General features: G+C 44.0%; 1 protein-coding gene across 7 annotated transcripts in view; it reads left to right on the top strand.

Moving 5' to 3' along the window:
• The window catches only part of DOT1L (DOT1 like histone lysine methyltransferase), a 91,289-nt gene that overhangs the window by 64,605 nt on the left and 12,710 nt on the right, over positions 1–13,974 (top strand). For all 7 annotated transcript variants that reach the window (XM_019557050.1, XM_019557049.1, XM_019557046.1 and 4 more), the window contains 6 exons: positions 1,948–2,039; positions 5,697–5,798; positions 8,490–8,627; positions 9,868–9,993; positions 12,391–12,872; positions 13,139–13,262. In XM_019557050.1, the coding sequence (XP_019412595.1) occupies positions 1,948–2,039; positions 5,697–5,798; positions 8,490–8,627; positions 9,868–9,993; positions 12,391–12,872; positions 13,139–13,262 (1,064 nt within the window). The remainder of the gene's footprint in view (positions 1–1,947; positions 2,040–5,696; positions 5,799–8,489; positions 8,628–9,867; positions 9,994–12,390; positions 12,873–13,138; positions 13,263–13,974) is intronic.

Consider the following 13,974-nt stretch of genomic DNA (forward strand, 5'->3'; position numbering starts at 1 on the left):
GGGGGAGGACCACTTCCCTGGGAAGTTGGTTCCAGATTTTGGTCACCCTAACTGTAAAATATTGCCTTCCAATCTCTAACCTAAAGCTGTTCTCCATCAGCTTATTACCATTGTTCCTTGTCACCCCAGGTGGTGCTGGGGAGAAAAGGGCTCTACCTATTTGCTGTTGATCTCCCCTGATGAGTTCGTAGGCAGCCACCAGGTTTCCTCTCGGCCTCCTCTTGCTGAGGCTGAACAGGTTCAGGTCCCTCAGTCTCTCCTCATAGGGCCTGTCCTGCTGCCCTCTCACCAAGTGGGTGACCCTCCTCTGAACCCTCTCCAGGCTGGCCACATCCCTTTTGAAGTGTGGCACCCAGTAGTGGACGCAGTACTCCAACTGCGGCCTGACCAAAGTCGCATAGAGGGGGAGTATCACCTCTCTGGACTGACTTGAGATGCACCTTTGGATGCATGACAGGGTATGGCTGGCTTTGCCGGATGCAGTCGGGCATTGGCAGCTCATGTTCATCTTGGAGTCAATAATGACTCCAAGATCCCTTTCTGCCTCTGTGCTTTCAAGAAGAGAACTCCCCAGCCTGTATGTGCTGTGGATTCCTTCTCCCCAGGTGCAGCACCCTGGATTTGTCTATGTTGAACCCCATCCTATTCTCATCTGCCCACTTTTGTAGTCTAAATCTATTTACAGCCTCTCTCTCCCTTCAAGTGTGTCCACCTTGCCCCACATCTTAGTGTCATGAGCAAACTTGGACAGCGTGCTTTCCGCCCCCTTATCCAAGTCGCTGATGAAGATCTTAAACAGTGCGGGCCCAAGGACCGAGCCCTGGGGTACCCCACTGCTCACATCTTGCCAGGTTGAGTACAACCCGTCCACCACTACTCTCTGGGTGCGCCCCCATCAGCCAGTTTTTTACTCATACAGTAGAAACAACCCTGCATCATTTTAAAATTAAGTAGTGGTTAATTTAATGACTAAGGGTTACAGAGAGCAGAATTCCAGTTTTCCTATAAGGGAGAACCAGAAGGCAAAGTAGAAACAAAACAGAGGGTTTTGTTTTTTTTTTGGTGAGGGTTTTGGAGCACGGGATGGCTCTGTCAGGGGGTATGTTCTAAATGTGAAAGATTTTATGATGAGAAGACCTGGAATTTCTTCTGAAAGAAGATTAAGGGAGCAACATGCGACTGGAAATAACATTATACGGCACAGCTAGGTTGAGGTATATGTTGGGCACGATGAAGGTTAGCAGGAAACTTGGATGTAAGTGAAAGGGTCTGTAGAAAAGGTACTGGCATGATAGGAGGGGTAGACAAAGAGCATGACTTGAGCAGGATCTTGATAAACAGGCTTTGGGGTGCAACGGTGCACTGTGAACAAGATGGTCAGAAGGGAAGGTTAAACAGAATCAAGACTAAAGTTAACCAGAGCATGGAGCAATGTTTTGTCAAAGAGGATAAAAAGAAAGGGGTTGAGTTTGGAGATGCTAAATGTGACTTATTAGTATTAACTCTGTAGTTTGGGGAGGGTGGAGGGGAGGTGACATGACAGGGAACAAAGAGAGACTCCCAGGCTATGGGGCCGAGAAGACATTGGAGCATTGAGCATATTGCTCCTGTACTGTGACTCTAACAGGCAGTCTGTTTTTATTGCTTCTGCTTATATGAAAGTCCATCAAGAAACTCCTTTTTCAAAGGTCTTCTTTCAAAGACTGCTTCTGTGCTTCCTTTTAAAATGTGTTATTAGGATGGTTACAATGAGAGACCTAATCTGTGGTTAATGAATCAAAGGGGTCAGCTTGCCATTGACACAAGGAGCTTTCGACATACATAAAATCAATCTCTAGTGCTTCAGTGCATCTAATAGCCCATGTAGAAGGCAGTAGGGTCCTTGCCACGAGCTTGAATTTCCTCCTTTCCTCCAAATAATGTTGTTGTGCACTTATTTTTTTGCAGACTCTTTTAAGATCCAATACATGCAGTTCATGGCGTACATGAAAACTCCTCAGTACAAAGCAAACCTGCAACAGTTATTGGAGCAGGAAAAGGTAAGCCTTTTATGAAATGGTTTCTAGCTTCCTCAGATGAGAGAGAGGTGGGGAAATCCAGAGTTTTGATTGTTTTGCCTAAATCCAGTACAGTCTGCGACCCAATTAAAGGCCTCATTTAAGAGATTATATCTTTTTGCTGAAGGCACTATGAACTGTGGGTTCATTTGCCCTCTGTGCCACTGATTTTAACATTTACCTTGATCCAGTTTTTGTCACCTTTTTGTATCAGTGTCTTCAACAGCAGAATAGGGATAGCGTTGTTTTTTTAACACACTATTGGGACTTCATTCATTGTTAAATTCTTCTTACATCACTTGTTAATATACTTAAGTTAGATGAGAATATCCTTTCTTCATATGATCAAGGTTCCTTGACTCCAATTTGGACTCCCTAAATCCGAATTGGAGATTGGATATAGATAATTCAATTTCACTTAACGTAACTAGAAACTAAAATAGCCCTTATTCAGGTTTCCTAGGATTAAGCACACATTGAAACTGGTCGCTCAGCATCTAGAGTAGTTTGTGCAGAAGCAGGTAAGGTAATGAACCAGTATCATGTTAGCTTTCTGATACTTCCTTGTATTCTGAAAATATAAGGGAACAGCCAGTATAGTGTCATACAGAAGGTTAAATGCAACATTTCTTGAGTGCAAGTCATTGGTCTTTAGATTATAGTGACAAGTGTGTTACCAACATCAACATTTTTGTAAGATACTCAATAGTTTCACAGCAAGAATTGTACTTGTGAAAAATACTTTGCAGAGACTTGCAGTATTTTTTTTTCTACTGCAGTACAGTTATTTGTCCAGCAGAGTGAGTATAGCTTCACTAACTAAATACATTTTGGGTAGCAATTAAGGAATCAGTTAATGCTTTTGGGGCTTTAGATATTCCATTTGTAGACACCTGACACTCCTAATGGAAGGATTCCTTGAATGTAGCAACTTTGTGATATGCCCAATCCAAAGTATTGACGAAGCCATCGAACTGTTTCTCAGGACTCAAACTTGAGCTTTTCTTCAGATAGGAAGGGTCCATGCTATTCCACCATATCCCCTCACTGAGAATGGGTTAGACATTACTTGTGGTACTTGTTCAAAGCCTGTGTAGTTATCATTTTGTTTCACACGTTACTGCCAGCTTGGCTTCTGCTCACAAGTTTGTGAGGAAAGTCTGTACTATCAAGTTAACGTTTTTCTGTACGAAGTATAGAAAGGAAATTGCAGTGCGAGTATTGTTCAGTATATTGGTGTTCTAATTTAAGATGGTCTAAAGGGTATAAATGGGTGGTATCTAACATGACTTATTTTCTTGGAGGATGCAATTTGTGCATAATGATTCTCAACTGTCTTAGATTCAAGGTACCCTCCATAACCTTTTTTGAATTTGGTGTGACACCAGGTGAGAACCAGTGTTGTAACGCCTTATTTTTCCTAAGTTAGTTATTTAAAACCAGGGTGCTGTTGCCACAGTCAGGTAAAATTGCCCCATGTGCCTTGCCAGAGCCTGCTCCTGCTGCAGCCCTTCCTTGCCTGGCCCTGCATGCTCCTCTTGGAAACAAGTGTGCAGGACAGTTGCAGCTGGTGTTGGCCATGGTACCCTGGAGAAACACAGATAAGTCTCCAGGCTGCTGTACCCGCTGCCCAGTGGAACTGTCCCACACATCTGTTTCCAGGAGGAGTATGAGGGTCAGACTGGGAAGGAGTGGCAGGAGTGGGTGCTTCTGCCTGCATTAGGTTTATCAGATAAACTTCCTGGTCAGACTCCATGGAGCAGTTTTGGCCAATTGGGGTGGTGCTGCTGGCTCTGCATCCTCTGAAGTGTCTCATGGCACCCCAACTGAGGGCCACTGGTATAGAAAGACTTCATGGAACAGAGCAGTGAGTACTAAATCATAATAGAACCAAAACTTGCCCTGATTTAAGTAACTAGTTCAGTTTCTAATTACAGTGTTCTTGCTGACAATGTCTTAGTCTTACTTACAAAAGCTGTGTATAGCATCTCTTTTAAAATAAAGTACACTAACAAGATAATGACATACTTATATACCAGGTTCCTTTAGATGGAGTTACTGGCTTCTCTATTGGATATAAATCCTAGATGTTGGAAGCACAAAGGCCTCACCAGGGCACTGGATTTAATGTTGTTATAGCCGTAACAGTTCTCTTTTTTCTCCAAATCTTCAAGTGGGAAATACTTAGGTTTATCTGATAAACCTAACACAGGCAGAAGCATCCACTCCTGCCCACTCCTTCCCAGTCTGACCTTCATACTCCTCCTGGAAACAGATGTGTGGGACAGTTCCACTGGGCAGCGGGTGGTCAAACTTCATACTTTGTCTCTACCCCCGCCCATCTGTGGAATCTGTCAGCACTGCTCTTTATTTGCTTAGGTGGATTGCTCCTGAATGCAGATGCGTCTTTCTTTTTCCCTTCCTCAGCACTTTCAGTGAATACTCCACTTCTGCAGAACTCCTTTTTGGAGTGGGTAGGAAAATGAGGTGGGGAAGAAGGAAGAAGCATTATAAATTTGTGCTGCTTTCTCCCCCATGTATGCTTTTCTTTCATATATATATATATATATATATATATATTTTTTTTTTAAATTCTTCAGCTAGTTTATTCTCACCCTTTGCTGGCTTGGGAATTGGGAGAGAATGAAATTGACAAGCAAGAGTCTAGGAATCCCTGTGGTTGCCTGTGAACATGATATGCAGGAATTGCCCTGCAAACCAAAGAAAGAACAGGCGGTCAAGGGAATTCTACATGGAAAAACAGAGAGAAGCTCCTCTAGAAGGTGGCTTGGTCGTCCTGACTGTGTTTTTTTCCTAACTTATTTTATTAACTGAAACTTTTTAAGTTATGTTCTATAGGAAAACCATACTATAAGTGGATTGGATCTCTGGGGATCTTTGCCAGCTCAGCTTCAGATCTCATTTATACCCCATAATGAATGCCTTTAATATCTTCACTTTTCTGTTTCTCCTCTGTAAGGTGTGGCTACCATTTCCCTTTCTCACAAAGGTCCGACTTTTGGGAGGGGAGAGTGATGAGTGAGAGAGGAAAGGCTATAAATTAATGTCAGTACTATATCTTAAATACAGTTCCACCTAGTGTTAGATTCTAGCAAACATGCAACAAAAAATTAAAGACACAGAGAAAAGATGAGATTTGAAGAGAAAATGAAAAATATCTGCTAACTAATGCAGGATCGCTCCCAGCTTTGTATGTGTTTCATTATCCAGGCTTGTTTTAATGGTGTGGGAATGTTGCCGCTGTGATGGTCTAGGAAATATACAAAAAGCAAAGTTGGGGTTTTTTTTTGTTTTTTTTTTTTATGGCATCTTTAACTGGACTAAGTACATAGTGAACACTTGCCCAGCATATCTTCAAACTGTAAAGTTAGCTCAGTAAAAGAAATCAGTCAAAAAATCTTTGCTTTTCACAGCCTTGTTTTAAATATTTTGCATAATGAGACTGCCTTTATGTTGGGAAACTATTGTCCACGCTACTACACATTGCTGTTATGATGAGTTACCTACTTCTGAACTAATGAGGCATTGATATGATCAAAATGCTAAGGGATGTAAGATTGGCCCTCAAGGCATTGTGCAGTGGGAGATTATCCTGTTTGTTTTTCTTGAATCTTTCAGGAAAAGAACGTTCAGTTACTGGGGACAGCACAGCAGTTGTTCACCCATTGCCAGGCCCAAAAAGAGGAAATCAAGCGACTGTTTCAACAAAAGCTCGATGAGGTATGGCCCCATCTGATGGGAACAGATTAAATAAAAATAAATATTTGCATAGAATTATCTCATTCAAAAACAAATCTGAATCTGTTGGATTAAAGTGTTACTCTGACTTCAGCACCTCGGTGGGCAGTGATCACATGGAACTGTTTTCATTCTGTCACAGTCCACATATGTTGCGTAAATTATAGCTTGCTACTCCCACCTCTGTGCTTTATTAGTGCAGGAGGATGTTTGTGATAGTCTTTAGAATAGTTGCCATTAAGTAATGGTCAATTGCACAGAAGCCATGCTCAACTGAGTGCTTGCCTTCACCTTGATGTACAGGCTTGATACTGGCCATATGCCACTACAACATTTAATTTGCAGTTGGAAGATGCTCTATTCCCCAGTTATTCATGGTTATGAAGGAAAAGAACATGACACATTCAGGTGGAAGAGAGTGGCGTTTCGGTCTCCATCTCCAAATAGTGGAAGTAGGAAAAAGTGCAGAGCAGGGCAAGAGGGATGATCAGTAGAAAGCAGCTTCTGTACAGTGCAGACTAAATAGGCTAGGACTCTTCATCTTAGAAAGAAGATGACTCGGGGCTGGGGGTGGATCTGATAGAAGTCTATGAATTCATGAATGTCACTGGGGAAGAAAATAAAGATTTAGTCTCCTGCAGTACTAGAACTAGGGGAATTCATGGAAATTATTAGGAAGCAGTCTTAAAACAGTGGGTTTTTTTTTCAGACACCATGTGGAATGCCTTGCCAAAAGATCTTAGAAGTTGATTAATTTAACTAGGATCAAAAAAGGATTAAATGCATTCATTCAAGAAAGGCCCATCAGTGGACTAGTTGAGGTTACAACTTCTAAGCCTTTAGATCAGGGGTGGGCAAAATATGGCCTGTGGAGGGACTCTGACGGGCCTGTGGTGGGTTCTTTGGTCCCCCCTGGCACAGGTGCCGTCTGGCTTATGACAAGCATCCCTCTACCCCAGAGTGCACAGCGGGGCTGGGGTGGCTCCTTCCAGTTATTGGTGCTAGCCCCAGCCCCATGGAGACTGGTGGGGACCTGCACACGTGGCCCTAACTCTGCCCCACCCTGTATCTGCTCCCTACTTGCCCCAGCTGGATCTGTGTGCACAGCCCCAATCCTGGGCCCACCCTGTGCCTACTCCAGACTGCTTCCCCATGATGGGGAGCAGCGGCAGCCAGGCCAAAGCTGCTGCTGGGCATATGGGCGGAAAGCAGCTGCCCCCCTCCCCAGTCCCCTGGCTGCTGCCAGGCCCTACTTGCTATGGCCACCCAGAGCCCATGCCCTGCAGCTCCTCTGCCCAGCCACCACCACTCATCGTGGGCAGTCCGGTTGGGAGCAGGTATGGGGCAGTCCAGGGCTGTGTGTGTGGCTTTGGGTTCGTTTGCTCTGGCCAGGGTGAATCTGGAATGGGTGTGGGGTGGCTTGGGGCTGTATACTCAGCTGCTACTTGGGCACTGGTGGCGGTAGTAGAGAGGAGCCACAGGGCCTTTGGACTTAGGGTTTGGTGGGCTATTGTAGGGAGGGTGTGGGTACAAAGGGGTGCTGACTGGTCTGCAACAGCCTGTGGCCTCTGGGCCCAAATAATTGCCTACCCCTGCTCTAAATGCTGGCAGCTGTAATGGAAGAGGGGCAGGGGAACAGATTGGTCTTCCATTTATCAACTGTTCTCTGCTATTGTGAGATACTGGGTCTGTGACTGACCCAGGACAGCATTTCTTAATGTTTTTAGGAATAGAGCTGAAGTTTGAAACAGTGGTTTCATTGTAAAGATTCATATTCTATTCTGCTCTTTGTAAAAAAAATAAATAAAATAAAATAAAGCAGCAGTAACATTCGTTAGTAATTGCATATCTGGAGAACTTGTTCTTATTCATCCAGGCCACTTTCCACCCCATACTGCCAACGGTACAGTCCTTTCTGCATTGCTCAGCAGAGAACTCGAGAGGAAGCTGTATTTGGGACAGTCTTGTTTGTCACAGAACTGCAAGAAATGGGTTCTGATTCAGCCTCTGCCAGAGATTGGTGCATGTGACCTTGGGCAAGTCATGTGATGTCTCTGCCTTGGATTCCCGATTTGCAAGCACAGACCTCTTGTGTCTCATCAGTTAACATTATGTATGCTCTCTGGGGCCAAGTCTTTTAGAGTTTTAGGCTCCGGTCAACTGGTTCTTGGTCTTGATTGGGTACATTTTGTGCAATTGTATATTAAGCAGGTCAGTAGCTTTCCAGACTTCTATGGCTGTAAAAAGCATTTGAGAGGTGAGGAGTTAGAAATGGTGGTGGTTATCACCCAGGGGCTTAGCAATGCTGTCTTGCTAATGTAAACTCAGGGGCACAGAAGGAAGCATCTCCTTCGTAAGGCCCAACTAAGGAATTGTATGTGAGATCCTAAGCTGTGCTACCAGCTGGCCATTGCCATCTGTGACTTGGGGTGTGACTTGCCCAAAGCACCTCACTTTGCTTTCTTAACTTTCTCCCATTTGTAAAATGGGGAAGATGACAATAACTCCATATACGATGTTGAAACCTTTCCTGTTGATTGTAAAAGTGCTGTGAGCCTCCTCAGGACAGTTGCCATAGAAGCATGAAACTTTGTCCTATTATATGACAATTATCTGGAGTTGGAATAATGAGTTATTCTTTAACTTAACCTTTTTATTCTTTCCTTCCTGTAGTTGGGAGTGAAGGCTCTGACATATAATGACCTGATTCAGGCTCAGAAGGAGATCTCTGCTCACAACCAGCAGCTGAAAGAACAGACGAAGCAGCTGGAGAAAGATAACAGTGAACTCAGGAACCAGAGCTTGCAGCTGGTGCGTACTGTGCTTCCATCTGACTAGTATGCCCAGCCAAGTGATGTCCATATTTTTGTAGAATGTAGAGGTCATAAACTGAATGTTGCTTTTTTCCTGTTTTATATCTCAATAAGAACAAAAGCTGCTAGGAAAGCTTGGCTCCTTTAGGTCTAGAAAAATGTAGTCAATGTAAAAAATGCCACACTCATGGGAAGAGATCATATGTTCAGTTCATGTGGTCACTCTTGATCTCATGTGCTGTCTCTGGCTTCCTTCTCTCTCTCTCTTTTCCTTCTTGGTAGAGTTTGATCTTTTGGCTTACCGGTTGCTTTCCTTTTGCGCACTGCCCGTCACCCCTTCCTTTCCCCCAGTTTTAATCAGGAAGCATTTTAAAAGAATGTCTTGATCTGGAGAGGAATTGGGGGGCAGTCCATCCTTTTGGAGATCTTAATTTGAAACCTAGTAAGCTGGTTTTGGTGACCTCAGCCTCCTCCATGGCAGAAGGGGCACTTAGTTTTAAACTAATAAGAGAAAGTACTTTTTTTACACACTGCATAGTTAACTTGTGGCATTCATTGCTACAGGTGGTGGGGGCAGGTAACATAGCTAGGTTCAAAAAGGGACTGGATAAATACATGGATGGATGGATGTTAATGGCTAATGAACAGCATAGCTAGAGATGTTTCCTCTGGCATCTCTAAACCAATACAAGATGGATGCCAGGAAGGGTATAGAATAGGGAATAGGTCACTCTAGAGATTCAGGTTTGGTGTTTTCCTTGTATAGCATCCACTTCTGCCATTGTCAGAGATGGGATACTGGGCTAGACTGACCCTGTATAGCACTTATGTTCTTATGGGTATTGATGGGATAACATCTCAGAACTGAGGTGATGAATCTCGTTGGTCAAGAAGTCTGCACAATTCTTGCTTGTCTGCAACCTTTACTTTATCCCTCACTCAGTTCCTGGAACTGCAACAGGTATTGGGGAAGCTGGATGCAGAAGTATTTAGTGGTGAGTGCTAACTGCATGCCCCAGCTAGGCAGAACCAAACTACCTCCTGCTATACTAACAAGAGCTGGAGATTATTTCTTTTCCCCTAGAGCTAGAATGTTTGCATGGAAGAGGCAGCTCGCTCTCAATAGGATAGAAAATGTCCTTATCTTCAGCTGAGAGACTTGTGGGATTCTGTCCTGCTCCTTGGGTTGTTTAAGGTTGTGAAACCTCCTATTGACTTATCAATTAATGTGCTTACAGCTTAAGGCACGGTGTGAAGAACTGAAATTGGACTGGTCAACTCTTTCACTTGAGAACTTACTGAAGGAAAAACAGGCGCTGAAGAATCAGATTTCAGAGAAACAAAAGCACTGCTTGGAATTGCAGGTAGAATGGAGTGAAGTTCTAGAGCCACCAGCTCCAAATAGCATTCAGTCAGTTTTCCAGTTAGGGGTACATCTCTCCTGTAAGCTACTCAATTTATTTTTGCCTAACAAGATCCTGGTGTGTAGACCTGCTGGCTACATGGCAGGATTAATTAATGAAACAATTATTAGAAAGTATTGGGGAAAAAATTAAAAGCAATGATGCAGATAACTTCTGATTGCCCTGAAATGTTCTTGGTATCTCTTTTTTAGATCCCTGACCTGACTACATACCAGAGCTGGGGAAGAATAGGCTTTGGTTAATCAACACCTCCCTGCATCAGTAAAATCCTCTTTCACTAGACAAAAATAAGAAAATCCTAGCAACTGTTGTCTCTGCTCAGTGTCTGGGACTAGGGAGAAGCAAACAGGACAGTTTGCCAGCAGTCTGGCCTGTAATAGACTCCCACCATCAGGTCCCCTTCTCCTGACAAGGGAGGTATAGTGCCCATCTTTACAAAAGGGAAGGAGGAGAATCCAAGGAACTATAGACCAGTCAGCCTCACCTCAGTCTGTGAAAAAATCATGGACCAGGTCCTCAAAAATCCATTTCTAAGCACTCAGAGGAGAAGAAGATCATTAGGAACAGTCAGCATGGATTCAACAAGGGCAAGTCATGCCTGACCAAACTGCCATCTATGATGAGATGATCAGCTTTGTGGATGCAGGGAAAGCAGTGGATGTAATATACCTTGACTTTAGCAGGGCTTTTGATACAGTCTCCCACAGCAGTCTTCCAAGCAAGCAGAGGAAGTACAGGTTAGATGAATGGACTGTAAGGTGGATAGAAAGCTGGCTAGATTGTTGGGCTCAACAGGTAGTAGTCAATGGCTCGGTCTAGTTGGTAGCTGGTATCAAGTGGAGTGCCCCAAGGGTCAGTCCTGGGGCTGGTTTTATTCAGTATCTTCATTAATGATCTGGAAGGTGGGATGGGAGTGCACCCTCAGCAAGTTTGCGGATGACACCAAACTGGGGGGGAGTAGTGGAGGGTAGGGCTAGGATTTAGAGTGACCTAGACAGATTGGAGGATTGGGCCAAAAGAAAGCTCATGGGGTTCAGCAAGGACAAGTACAAAGCCCTGGACTTAGGATGGAAGAATCCTGTGTACTGCTGCAGCTAGGGGCTGACCGGCTGGGCAGTAGCTCTGCAGAAAAGGACCTAGAGGTTACAGTGGACGATAAGATGAATACAAGTCAACAGTGTGCCCTTGTTGCCAAGAAGGCTAACAGCAGACTGGGCTGCATTAATAGGAGCACTGCTAGCAGATCAAGGGAAGTAATTACTTCCCTCTATTCTGTACTAGTGAGGCCACATCTGGAATACTGTGTCCAGTTTTGGGCCCCCCCACTATAGAAAGGGTGTGGACAAGATGGAGAGAGTCCAGTGGAGAACAGTGAATATGGTGCAAGGGCTGAGGCACATGACTTTTGAGCAGAGGCTGTGTAAACTGGGTTTATTTAGTTTGGAGAAGAGAAGACTATGGGGGGATTGAATAGCAGCCTTTAACTACTTGAAGGGGGTTCCAAAAAGGATGGAACTGGACTGTTTTTAGTGATGACAGAATAAGGAGCGATGGTCTCAAGTTGCAGCAAGGGAAGTTTAGGTTGGATATTAGGAAGAATTTTCTCACTAGGAGGCAGGTGAAGCATTGGAATAAGTTACCTAGAGAGGTGATGGAAGTTCCATCCTTGGAGGTTTTTAAGGCCCATCTTGATAAAGCCCTGGCTGGGATGATCTAGTTGCGGGGATGGTCCTGCTTTGAGCAGGGGTTGGACTAGATGACCATTTGAGGTTCCTTCCAACCCTCACTTTCTGTGATTCTCTGATCTGTGTGTGCTTTGAACTTGGGTTTTCAGCCATCAGTTCTCACGGAACTTCTTTAACTCGTTGAAGAAAAATTGGCCCCTTTATCCTTCCATAGAACCTTTCTTTCATAACAGGGTGGCTGTCCTGATTTTTCACTAGAAGTGGTAACCAAAATTCAGGTGTATTACTGGACAAGATGTTGGGTGCTGTTTTTGAGTGGGGTCTTTTCATGCCCCAGCAATCCAGTGGTGTTTAGTGGGAGAGAGAAGAAGAGGTAGGGAGGGGTTGGTTTGTTCAAAATCTGATTTTCTACATGTTAAACTTGATTTACACACTCCAAAATACATTTCCTGAGATTCTCTTGAAACCATATCCTTTAGCTGTACCTCTTTCACAAATTCAGAACCTTGTCTCCATATGCAAATAGTGTTTTTTTTAAAAATCATAGATTGTTTGCTTTATCATCCAAAAGGAATGCTTTCTCTGAGAAGCAGCTGGAGACAAAATTCCATTATGTATATTGTTTAATCTTTGCCTTCCTCTTCATTTAAAGATCAGCATTGTGGAGCTTGAGAAAAGTCAAAGGCAGCAGGAGCTCATGCAGCTGAAATCCTATACGCCATCCGATGAGTCCTTGTCGATACAACTACGCAATAAAAATCATCTAAGTCGTGAACCTGAGGTTGATCATGGCAGGTTCCAACTTGAGCTTGAGTGTTCTAAATTTCCTATGACCCATATCAATGGCATGAGTCCCGAACTGTCCATGAATGGCCATGCTACTCCCTATGAAATCCATAATACTCTTAGCCGGCCCTCTTCCAAGCAGAACACCCCTCAGTATATGACTTCTCACCTGGACCAAGAAATAGTTCCGTGTACCCCAAACCATAGCAGTAGACAGAAGGCGGACAAGACATCCAGCTTGTCCTTACCTGATTATACCAGATTTTCCCCTGCTAAGATAGCCCTAAGGAGGCACTTGAATCAGGACCATGCAGTCAATGGAAAAGCAACAACTAATGAAATTCAGAGGTGAGAGGGGTCACTTGGGGAAATGGGTATGATATTTGTCTCTTTATTGCTGTCAGTATATATGACTAGAGAAGAAAATGGTTAAAAAGTAGAAATGATGTATGTAGTTCCAGTCTTCGTGGCTTAGGCATTTGAATAAAAGCCAATAAATGTAGCAGTGGCAGATGACCAGGTAAGCAAGGCGATGATGTCAGGTTTGCAACAAGAATTTGTTGCAGCTGGAGATCACTAGAATTCAAAAACTGACTGCATATATCTTGTTTTAGAGCTGACCATGTAAAAGAGAATGGCCTTACGTATCCAAGCCCTAATATTTCAAATGGCATGAAGCTGAGTCCTCAGGAAACTCGGCCCTCTTCCCCAGCGGCCTTACCAATTGCAGGCGAGAAGGTAAGGAGTATGCCTGGCTGTGCAGAGCTGAGGTCAACAGAAATGATGCTCCTGACAGAATTGGGGTGGGGGGGAAGAACTCCATGGTACTACGTTGAGGGTGTCCACATTTTCTTTTCTGGTAGTCGTTGGAGATGGATGGCCAGCTTGGGATTGGGTGTAATGGGAAATGGAAGACAAAGTGGAACCAGAGAAAGAAATGGGACAAAATGTGGTAATTCTGATGAGTGGTGGTGGAGGGGAGGGACTCTTTCCTGTGTAGGTTTTGAATGTTAACTGTGCTGTTAATGGCCAAAAGTTGTATTGCTGTCAGATGTTGTCTTTAGTCTCCGTGTAATGATTAAGTTGTCTTAATCAACTTTGTAACAAGCATTCGTCTCCAAACCCATCTTGCCACGGGTCCACTCAGTCAGTTTTAGTAGTGTGAATTGTCACCTCCTGTGCAGAGGTCCCTGTTATGGAGCAGGCTTTTGAGGCTGGGTTTCGGTGGAGCTCTTGCCTGGCCATTGCCTGCTCTGCACACAGAGGAGGCTTTTATGCTACAGATTTTGTCAGACAAGCACCTTTCGCCAGGTTCTGGCAAGGTCTCACAGGAGCAAGCTTCTCACCCTTGCGGTAAAAGCTGGACCCTCCATTTGTTCCTTTGAACACCAGGCCTCATCCCATATCCCAGTGGTTTGTCACTGCTGGTTGAACTGGTGAACACTTTGAT

Source organism: Crocodylus porosus, unplaced genomic scaffold (genome assembly GCF_001723895.1).
Source record: "Crocodylus porosus isolate Cpor-Errol unplaced genomic scaffold, CroPor_comp1, whole genome shotgun sequence".
NCBI lineage: Eukaryota > Metazoa > Chordata > Crocodylia > Crocodylidae > Crocodylus > Crocodylus porosus.